The following is an 11,519-nucleotide window of genomic DNA, read 5'->3' on the forward strand; positions in this document are numbered from 1 at the left end:
CCGTCCCGGGTCACGGGGCGACGGCCACGGGCTGGGGCGCTGCTGCTTGGGAACTGCGCACCGCTCGGGGCCCTGCCGGGTTATATTTGGGATTACAGAGACTCAGGAAAGGATGAGGATGGAGGCAGACATATCACATCTTCTAAAATGTGGCATGGAGTGGGATCTGGAGTCTGCAGGTCTGATCCAGCAAGTGCGAACCTAAGCAATCTTTTTTTTTTTACCCCTCCCAATTTTTTTCTTTTTGGAGAAGGTTAATTCCTTCGGATGGACTCAGCAGGGATGCGGCGTGTCAAAGCTTTGCAGAGCTGGGAACGGGGTGGCGTGCTGGTCGAGGCACACCTGGGGCACTTCCCCAGGTACCCCGGAAGGCTAGGGCTAGCTGATGCTATAAACACCCTATTAATTGCCTCCAAATCTTTATCACAGCGTAACTACAGGTGCAATGGCATTATCAGCTATCGGTGTCATTTATTCCAAGCAGTCATCAGTAATTCCGGTTATCTTCCTTGGGTATCCCCTATCCCCACCCTATCAGAGCATCTCAGAAGCTTTAATCTCTCCGCGCAACGCCCAGGGGAAGCGGAGCCGTGTAATGACTGATGAAGAAAAAACAGAGGAGTTCAAGGCACAGGTCCCTGGGGACAGAGACGTGAAAGGGCAAGTTAAAATAACTGGACTGTAAATAAGCAGTGTGGAGAGCAGAAAGCAAATAATATATGACAAACCTTACATGAAGGGATCGATATTGCACAATATATACAAATATAAGAGAAAGGGGGGAATTTTAATGCTTTCAGTGTTGTTCTGAAATTCAAAGAAATATTTAGCAGCCCCACAGGGCGGTTTGTTTGCGTCCCTGGCCGTGCCAGGTTTGGGTGTGTGTCCCCTGCAGCTGGGGAGAACCCCCCCCATTATGGGGTGGCTGAAGGCACCCCAGCACATGATGCAGGTCACGCTGAAGGGACGGAGATGCCGACCCTTGTGCCACCCCAGGTCCCCTGATGGCATTTGGGGAAAGCCAAGGCTTTGCTCTCAGCTTGATTTTGGCAGTCCTCATGTATTCCTCTGCTTTTTGACCTCCAAACTTTTGTTTTGAGACCAAGTTCATTTTTTAGCTTATGTAGCTCTTTTCCCTCCTTGTATTTATCTGTCCTTGCACTCTCAGACAGAGTTGCATGGAGGCAATACACCCCTTCTCTGCCTCCAGATTGCCACGACCCTGAACCCCGGCATCACCCGCACTCCTCCCGCTGGGTTCAGCTCTTTCGCCCACAGATGCCAAGGCCGACCCTAGCCAATTCCTCTGCTTTCTCACCTGCCAGGCAATGGTTTCACTACTTATCACCCTTTTTTTTTTTTACTTCTTCTAATCATCTCTGATCTCTGCTTACTCCAAACAGGGGACCGAGGGCCCCGAAGCTGCTATTTGAGAATTAAAGAAAAAAGCAAAAAAGATTGGATCTGCAAGCCGGTAGTGACGGGTGGAGGCACTTCAGCTTACGGCTTTTAATTCCCTCTACCAAAATACATGTGACGGATTACACAGAGCACAGGCAATAGCCAGAGCCTTGCTGTGCCTAATGCTCTCCATTACTTTTATTGGGGAAAGTTAAATAGGAAAATAAAAACCACTTTATGTGAAACAAGGATGGGAGGGCAGGAGCAACCGGCATCATCCACAATGTCAGAATTGGCTTCTCAACTGATATTTTGGATTATATCAGATAAAGGAGTTGGCTGTAAGACAGGACCCAAACAGCAGTATTGTGGCCAAGCCCAAAGCCTGGGGGACCCCCCTTTATTGAGGGATTTTCTCCTGTGTTCAGGTGGAGATGCTCTGACTCCTTTTCTTCCCCTCCTCCTCCTCACTCCTCATCGGCTTCTTCTACAAAGAAACCCCAGGTCAAAAACGACCCACTACCTGCAGGCACACCCCGCAGCCTCAGCACAGGGCAAGGGCTCATGCAGAGCCCAGCTTTTAGTGGAGATCAGGTATAAACACAGACACTGCCAACACAGGGATAAGCAGGAGAAAAAATTTATTTACATCTTTCGAGCAGTAACACAGCTGCGGCAATTCACCAGGAAGAAACTCCAGGAAGAAAACTCGTCGTGACGTGCCAGTGGTGCCCCACGGGCGGGGAGACCATCCTCCCACCACACAGTATCTTGGGTTGGTACAAAATTGCTGTCGCTTTAGAAAAGGTGTGAGATTCACAGTAAAGTACCGAAGGGGAGTGGGGTGGGGAGGAAAGGCAAGGGACACATATCGCTCCAGGACCTCATCCCTGCTGGTATTTGGTCTATGAAAATGTATTATAAGACAACTCTTGTAGAAAAATCTATCCCGAGGGCTCATGCACAGTTGTGGGAATTCTACATCTACTACAGGGCTCAAAGCCTTTAAAACAAGTGCTTGGGAGGCTCTCCTGGGGCAAACGCATCTGCAAGCCCTGTCCTGCTGCTGGGCGCTGCGTGGGGCAAGCCCCTCTGCAAGGAGGCATCTTGCAGCAGGAAAGGAAAACCCACCCCCCCATCATCCCCTCCTGCCCAACGCTGCTAGAAAGAAAACAGCATGCACATTTTGGCTATTTCTAGAGTTGTGTTTAAAACTGGCCCAGACCTTCTTCCAAGGGTCATGGGAAAATCTAAAACCTTTCTTAAATAGGATTTCATTGCAGGGTGGAAGATTTCCATCCTTGCAGCCCAGGAGCTCTGGGGGGATGGAAAGGCCCCCCGGGACAGCAGTGAAACCCAGCAGTCCCTCCACTCCCACCTGGGAAATGCTCATCTGGAGTGGGATGCGGAGCCCTCCCCTGCTGCTGCTGCCTCATTGCTCTCACGAACAGGCAGGCGACAAGCAGGCAGCACATGGGCAGAGATCCCGCTCGGCAGATGCCCGACGGCTTCTGGCTCCATTACTGGGAGAACACCAGAGCAAAACTGCCTCCAACGGAGAGAGCAAACATCAGGGGCTCCTCTGACAGCATGAGGATGCAGGTGGCTCAGCAGGGATAAAAGACTCCCGGGATGCGCTGAAGTTTCGCACACAGAGCCCATGCAACCCTAAAAAAGTCAGTCAGCTCCACCTCCTCTGCTGCAGGGCCACTCTCCAAGCAAAAATAAAAACAGTGACATTTCAGCAACAGAAACTTGCCCAGTCTGCTCTAATTAATCAAACGGGTGTAGGGGAGTGACAGCTTTTCTGCCTCCCTGCTGAGCCACCCATGGCAGACTGCGGCATGCTCTGCAAACGCAAGCAGCTTCATGCAGAGTTCCCAAAAGTCGATGCTAAAATTCAGCGCTTTTTTTTTTTTTAAACCTTTAAAAATACACATCTTGCTTTTTTCTTAAATATATATTCTATAAAATAAGGCAACTCGAGGAGACAAAAAGAACATCCCCATTGCTTAGGTACTGCATCCGACCATCAAAGAGGGTTACAGTACTTCCAGTTGAGAAAAGCCACTCCACCTGGCCCCAAAGCTCCTGCGCATGAGAAGAGGAGCAACACACTTGGAGGAGCTGCAAATCTTGGGGAAATCCCTGGGCATGGCCCTCGGCAGCCCCTACACGCATCCCAGGGAAGGGAAGGCTCTCGCCCTTCTGGGGGTTCGTGGGGAGGAAGCCGCTTCTGCCGGAGATGCTGCAGCTGCAGCAGGTACCGCTTAGGGAACACCTAATCTCCGGGGGACCTCAGCGACAAAGGCAGCACACAAGATGGAATGACTTCATTTCTCCCCAAAACTGAAGCACACATTAAAATAAATCTCTGGGAGAAACTCTTATAACATGACTGTATCTTGTAGTATTAAAAGCTATAAACAAGGTAAGCACAAAGGAGTGCAACTCATCCCCAGCACAGATCCTGCTCAGTGTCACAGCATCTCATAAAAACTAGACCGTACAGCAGCTTTTTATAACAGGGGTTTCACCTCTCTCTATGGAAGAAGCACAAGGGTGTGTTTTACTTCCAATGTTTTCCCTCTTCTATGTGTAGAAATGCTGGAAATGTGAGCTTTGCAGTGTACACACTTTCCATGCTGCTCACCAATTCCCACTGGGCTAAGTCTTCCTTTTTAGAGCATTGTTTCTCTGAGAAATAAATTTAATAGAAAATAATTTATAGAAAAAAACCCCAACCTAGAGAGTAATCTGCAGTAAACAGTACCGTGGAGCAACGGGATGGCACACTGTAGGCTCAGAGCCTGGGGTTTGTATGGGGGTGGCAGGGACAGCATGGCAAGCTGTGTAAACCTGGCATGGTCATTAACCAGGTTTGCATTGCTGATCCATGTGTGTTCTTGGACCGTAGGCAGGAATACTTTATAGCCTCAAAAGAGAAAAAGAAAACCCTTATTCTAGCAGACTTGACCTTATAACCAAAGACCTTTTCGCCCCGATACTGGCTATAATCATCTGTCCACTGATGTCACCCAGTACACCTGGGGAAGGGACTTCAGATACCACACAATCGCCTAATCTGAGCACAGCCTCAGCACCACGCAGAGAAACCAAATCCGTGATGGCGTTAACTCTTGGTCCTTGGCACAAGCTGTTTAGTGCTCCTCATCTGAGAGAACGGGTGGGATCTTGCTGGAAAGCAGGGTGTACACGTATGGCCAGATCTTGTTGGTCTCTGTCCCCGAGAAGGAGTGAAGGATGCCTCTGCTCCTGGAAGAGAGATGGAAGGAGAAGTCAGTACCAGGGGTATTTGCGGTCCTGAGGACAAGGGTCAGGTTGCAGTCAGGCTGGCTATTGGCAGGAGACAGCCTGGCCAGGCTGGAAGCTCACCGATGGCTTTTTGGGCAAGAGGAGGGGGATAAAGGGGATGAGTGGCGCCTGCTCCCATCCGCAGCATTCACTGGGAGGAGCCCAGCTGCACTTGCACATGGATGAGCCAAACCCAGATAACCACGAATAATCACATTACCCAGGAGAGCTCACCCTCGTCCCCCACTCATTCTCTGAAGTGCTTTAGAGATGTAAATCAGCAGGATTTATTCATGTTGCTTAAGCAAGTGGGAAATTCAGGGCCCCGATTCTCTCCCCTCCAAGGGCACTTTTGGGCCCCCATGGACCACTTCTGCTTTTACAAATGCTCCCAGGTGCTCACTCCCTTTCAGCAGCAGACTGCCACGCTACAGCAATCCATCTATTCCCAACTTGGCCAGGGAACGACTTCCCCAAACTACCAGTAGCACAGAAGGGACAAGCCCTGAAACATGTCTGTGCTCACAGCAGACCCATCCAAGCCAGCCCCGTCCGAGCCAGCCCCGAAGTCTTGCTCTTTTCCTGCCCTCTTGCCAATCATCCTCTACTTTACCTAAATGCCTCGGGGCCCTGGACTGATTTTTTGCAGCATGACTGCACAGCATATACCGATCTGCACAGTGCAGGGTGAACGGCTTTCTTTGAAGCAGGGTAGAAAGCAGCTCATGGGTGCGTGCAGGAGGGGAGCTGCTCTCTGCAACATCACCGTCCCCACCTGCCCGCAGACACTCGGCTCGCTCAGCAACAGCTCTGAACATCTCAGACCTTCTCCATCTCGTGTGCTGGAGGACACTCACCCAAAAGGAAGCTAAAACTCTTAACTGGTTGGGTTTTGTAGCACTGATGGGCAGCACCCCTACAAAGCAAACAGGCTTCCCACCTTGTGCAGTGGGGCTGGGGGGCAGAAGGGATTTGCAAGTGCCTTCTGCCGCAGCCAAAAAATCCCTCCCATCGCCAGCACTGGCAAAGCCTTTTGTGGAGCCCAGCAAGAGAAACAGGAGCTGTGAATTTCTTTACATCAGCCTCCTCCCTCCAAACAGGGCCAAGGCTTGGCTGCAATGAAGGGCTGGGCTTTGTGCCACTGAATGCAATGATCTGCCCCCCAAAATCTGTTGGGGACCATGCTGGGGCTCCTTGGGCTATCGAGATGGGGACATGGGACTGGCTGGTGGAAACAGCACTCATGCCTGTTTTTACAGGCACGCCATGATTTATTCACATGGTCCAACTCACTTGTACAACTCTATTACTGGCTTTGCAGCATCTTTATATTTTCGGAGCCTGGCAGCAACGGCCTCAGGTTTGTCGTCCTCACGCTGGACCAGTGGCTCACCCGTCAGGTCATCGATGCCCTGCAGGAAGGCAAACACCATTGAGGGGTTGCAGCCACCAGCCCCATAGCCCATGATGCAGCTTCCTGCCACACAACCACTGCCAAATGCCTCGTCCCACTCTGCATCAATTGAGCATTCTCAGACAGCATTTAACATAAAACTCATTTTCCTAATTAATACTCAGCACAACCTCTTCAGGCTGGCTCCTAAGGGCAAAGCCCTCCGGTGCTCAGTGTTTACTACCTGGGATTTCTTCCCCAATGCTTTTTTACGATCTCAGGTCAGGCAGAGAAAGGCTTCTCTGATCTTCTTCTGTGAATTGCTCCCAGCCACCACCACTGTCATGCTTCGGGCTCTTACCTGGACATGGGGGGGGTTGAAGTCCATGTTGTACACCCTCCCGCTGGCCGGGTGGACCCAGCGGGCGCTCAGGCGATCCTTCAGCGTCTCGAAGGGTATGTTCAAGCTGATCACCAGGTCCAGCTCGCAGATCCTGTCCAGTGCCTCGGCTTGCCCCAGCGTCCGAGGGAAACCTGTGCAGGCACCGCAACAGAAAGGGGCTGTGGGGAGAGGCAGGAAAGCAGCAGTGATGGGAGCCAAAAGCACCCACCCCGCAGTCCCCGAGCTGCAAAACCACTGCGGCTCCTCGCTATAGCACAAGCAGTGTGAAAGACAGGCATCCACCATATGGCTACAATAAAAAATAGCTCCTACAGCACCGACTCCCGAAATACAACACATGGGTCACCGTGGGCTCATGTTTTCCTGCAAAGTCGTGTCTGATGCAGGGCTCGCATCCCTGCACAGGAGCTGGAGGCAAGTAAGAGGGCACAGGCAACAACAAAACGGGGATAAATGCTGGAATTAGAAAGAAAAACCTGAAGAAAACAAAATGTTGTACACAGATGAGTAACACACTACTGATTTACATGGAGGACTTCAAGAAGACTGCAATAAAATGGTTTGCACAGCCATCACCCAGCTCTCTGAAACCCCCGTCCTCCGAAGGTACCAGGCAGTAACTTTTGTTTGAAAAGCCAGCAAGCGGGTGCTGCCAAACCACAACCAGGGGTGACTCCGAGCCGGTCTCCTCTCCAGTTTTCTCTGCTGACAACACCCTTTTTTCACTTTTTTAACCTTTTGTTACACCCTTTTAAAAATCTTCTAAGACCTCCCAGGTTTTTCCCAAGCAGAGTATTATTAGCCAAGAGCTTGTCAGGACATCAGCACAGGGAATGAATCAGCCGTTATGAGAAAGAATATATTTAGTCTGTCTTACCAAGTAAAGTCGGTCTGATATTTATGTTATCAAACGGATCACTTGAAATAAATACGTTCCTTGTCACAGTACTGCTGGAGTGGGGCTCTGACTGCAGCCACCGCTCATGCCCCCAGGCAGAGGAATTGCCTCAAAACTAGGAGGAAAAATGTGACCGCGCAGGGCTGCCAGCATCGCTGCTGCCTGTGTTCAGACTTTAGCTTATGGGGCAGCCCATCCCTCAAACGTCTTGGTGTAAGTGGAGGTCAGCACACAAAGCAGGCGGTTCCCGAAATCCTCATTACAAGCCCACTACCGGAATTGCTTCACCCTTGCGGCATCCTTGGCGGGACCTCTGGATGTAAAGCTGTGACGAAACAGGAGCTGGTCCCCAGGCCAGGCTGCTAGGGGTCATACGATAAATCGACATCCCAAGCTGCAAGAGCCCAGATCTGAGTGTGTCAATGCAAACCTCCACAAATGTGTTGAAAAGCCAGAGTGTTAATACAATGAAATATGTACTTGTTTATGCAGTGCTTGTTGCTGTAATATTTGTTACTTGCCATGTTCCCTCAGGAATTAAGTGGCATCACGGTAAGAATAATGAAATTTTAATAGTGGGGATTCACACGCAGCTTATTACAGGGCTTGAGGTCTCTGATATCCTCTCCACGAGCCCAGTGGAGCAACACTGCCAGACCCCCAGTGCTGACCCTGCCAGATCCCCAGTGCCCGCTGGGGTGAGAAGAGCTTGACCAGACCCCAAGCCCCTGCACAAGCCACCCCTCCTCTGGGGCTACACACGGCCATGTGGGGAAGAAGCCCGGCTCCACCAGCCCTCCAGCCCATGGCACTAAACTGCAGACTTACTTTATTTGTAAACTATTTTGTACTTTCCCTATCAGGAGCCTGAGAGCTCTCTGAAAGCCCAAGTCTGTTATAAATCAAGTGGCTCAGTCTTATCTATGTATTCACTGACTCTTTCAAAGAGCTTCAGCAAACTGGCAAGGGAGGGTTTCTCCCCTTACAACAGCCACGGCCACTCATCCCCATTTGTCACACTTGCCAGTGCCCAACACTGCAGGTAAGTGCAACCCGCCAAGCCCTGTCCCATCCCCTAACCAAGCCCCAGTGTGATTTCTAGAGTTGCCTCCGGCACTTGCCAGCTCCCAGGCCACCAGCAGCGATGCACCACGGCTGCTGGCAGGCAGCTTCACTGCCGAGGGCTGCAGGAGCTCCTGGCAAACAAACCTTCTGCTGCTCCTCTCACCACTTGCCTTGCCAGTTTGCTCTCAGCGTTTTCTCCACCCGCACCTCAGGTAGCTTTCGGGCTTGGGATGAGTAGCTCCTTCGCACAGATACGGAGGCGGTAAGAGGTTTTTCTTGGCTTGCCTCCGGCCCTGCTCTGCTTACTGGCTCTGCTTTATGAAACACCCATCTCCTTTCCCTGCCTGCCCCTTTCCCTGATGTGTGCCAAGGGCTCAGCTGGACACACTCGGGGCAGAGAGAAGAAACACCCGTGGGCAGATGTCTCTGCCAGCAGGTTGGCTCCTGCCTCTCCTCCCATGGCCGGCAGGACCGGCAAAGGCACCTTCTGTTTTTTCTCTCTCCTAGTGCTGCCAAACCATTAGCAGCAAAAACAATGTTTTAAAGGGGGCTGGGATTTTCCCATCCAGAGGGGACACCGGCAGCGTACTTACCATCAAGCAGCCAGTGCTGCTCTCGCCGCTTCTCCAGCTCCGTCATCATCACACGTGTGATGACATGGTCCGGCACCAGAAGGCCTCGCTCAAGGTACTGCTTTGCCAAGACACTAACTTCTGCAGAAAAGAAGAAAAAAAAAAAAGGGGGGGGGGGTGGAAAAAAAGGTACTGCTTAAAAAATATCACTCCCCCTCAAATTCTGCCTGTCCTTCCAAATCACTTATCCAGGAGCCTTTTGGCAGCATCCCTCTGCTCATAATGTTGCTCCTGATAGCCAGGGTCCACACAGTCCTTTTGGTGCTGCAGAAATGGAAATGCCTGATATACCCGAACGCAGGATCACAGCGCACACTGGCCAAGCCCTCGCAGCCCTGTCAGCCGGCTGACAGCAGCAAGGGCCACCGGGACCATCCTTGCCACGCTGGATGTACACACCACATGCTACACACGAAGCTCCTTTGGTTTTGGAGAAGGCACCGGTGTGGTTACAGGTGACACTGGCATGGATATTAAATGTCATGGACCAGCTGCAAAGGATGCAACCAACCTCCACGTACCTCTGGCGGGATGCTCACCCCATCCCCAACCGCAGATCTGGCCAACATCCCTCTGCCTGGCTCACTCTTGCTTTAAAGCAATGTCAGTGCCAAACACAGGATGCTAATAATGCCTATTCCTATATGCACTGAGCCACAGCTGCAAATTCCTGTGCCTTAAAGGAGGTTTCCAGTAAAACCATGAGGACAAATGATGCATTTGAGCAATGCCTGCAGATCTGGCAGCATTTGGCTCATAGGCACAAAGTTTCCATGTACAACCACCATCAGGAGAAGCTGGCATCATCATTTATAAACAATATGAACAGGTGCAAATGCACCATTTCACGTGCGAAATGTGACAATAAACAGGCATCACCAGCGACCTCATGAGAAACCCAAACCCCAAAGCATTTGTTAAATCGCTGCTGAAAGCTGAAGACGGCTTCCCATCCAAAGAGCTTTAAGACTTCAGAGCCTCAAGTTGAGATACGCTCAGATAAGAAAATGATTTTCAAGATCAAATCCTTAAGAACATAATTGTGGTGTAACTGCAAGGTAAATATACCTTACCAGGCGCCTGCCTGGGTCTCCCCCACATCACTCCACTGGAACCAACAGTGCTGGAGGAGAAGCCAGCAGTGGTTTCTGCACAGGTAACATCATGTCTGGATCCACCTTCACGGCAGCCTGGCCAAGAAGCCAGTGTAATAAGGGTTTATTCTGCTTACATTTTTATTGCAGCTGGGGCACAGCAGATGTTACTTCAAGAAGAAATGCACTAAATTCTGTTGCTTCATACACTACAGTTTGCCTGCAATTTTCTTTCAGCCACTTGGAGAAAGAAAGAAACTGTTTGGGAAATGCAAATATTCTTTGCCATCATGTGTGACAAGTCTGATCCTGCCACCAGAAGGGGACCAGCATTTTCCTCTTGGACCAGGACCCGATCAACACCTCTTCTGCTCTCTTCCGACGGCAGCTGAAATAGCATTTGTCACCAGAAATGAATAATTTTGCAATCAATTTTTGCAAGATTTTTTGCTGAGGACAGCACATTTTAGCCCTCCCAAAGTATGAGTCCTCTCTAAAAAAAGCGACAGGATCCTGCATTTGGAGGCAGGCTCTGGTTTTCCAGACTGCAGGAAGATGTCAGACCAGGCAGGCGCGTGCATCTGGCCACGGGCTGCACTCCTGAGCTGCAGCAGGGTTTTTTTGCAAGATATACAGTTCCTGGATATATCAGTTCATCTGATCTAAGAGGGGAGCCTGACATAGCCTGCACGGATTTCCCCAGGAGCGTGGGGCCAAGGTGCATACAGGAAACCTCGCAGGCTCCCAGAATGGCCTGTGGACGATGCCCGCCAGGAAAGTGGGGCAGGTCAGGGCTGCCCGGCGAGCCACACTCCCCATTGGAAACCTGCCTCCAAAACAGGGCAGGCAGCGGGCGCTGACTCACAGCCTGTAGGGCTGAGTCACTGGACCACGGTGCATCCTCTTCCCTCTGCTCCATAAAGGCATTTTCAGCTCACCCTGCTGAGCAGCTCTTTGCTCAGAGCCATGGTGGCTGCCAGGCACAGCGAGCAGCAGAAAATACCTTTTTTCAATGACAAGCTTTTTGTCACTGCCCATACGTCGCCAGCACTGCTGGCAGTTCTCCTGCTTGGGGAAGCAAAGGACGTGGGGATGAAAATAATACGTGATGTCTTACGCAACCAGCATGGAGACCTGCTAGGGCATAAATATTATCACATCCGCCTACATTTTTTTATATTTATTCACATGGTCTGCACATTGCCACAGGCTTGCAGGGAACGCACTTGCTGGCAGGGCAGAGCTGCTCCCAGGGCAGAGCCCAGCATCTGCAGGGGCTGGAGCTGCAGCAGGAGGTCCTGCTGCTGGCCCGAGGAGG

General features: G+C 51.0%; 1 protein-coding gene across 1 annotated transcript; it reads right to left on the reverse strand.

Annotated features, from left to right (window-relative positions):
* Positions 1-2,529: 2,529 nt before the first annotated feature.
* Positions 2,530-9,183, reverse strand: AK4 (adenylate kinase 4). The gene is made up of 4 exons (XM_035891829.1): positions 9,069-9,183; positions 6,471-6,643; positions 6,010-6,128; positions 2,530-4,677 (listed from the first exon to the last, which is right to left on the reverse strand). The coding sequence occupies exons 1-4, from the start codon at positions 9,115-9,117 to the stop codon at positions 4,563-4,565; spliced, it is 456 nt and encodes a 151-aa protein (XP_035747722.1). The 5' UTR covers positions 9,118-9,183; the 3' UTR covers positions 2,530-4,562.
* Between the last annotated feature and the right edge of the window lie 2,336 nt (positions 9,184-11,519).

This window comes from Egretta garzetta, unplaced genomic scaffold (assembly GCF_000687185.1).
Source record: "Egretta garzetta isolate BGI_Z169 unplaced genomic scaffold, ASM68718v1 scaffold163, whole genome shotgun sequence".
Classification (NCBI taxonomy): domain Eukaryota; kingdom Metazoa; phylum Chordata; class Aves; order Pelecaniformes; family Ardeidae; genus Egretta; species Egretta garzetta.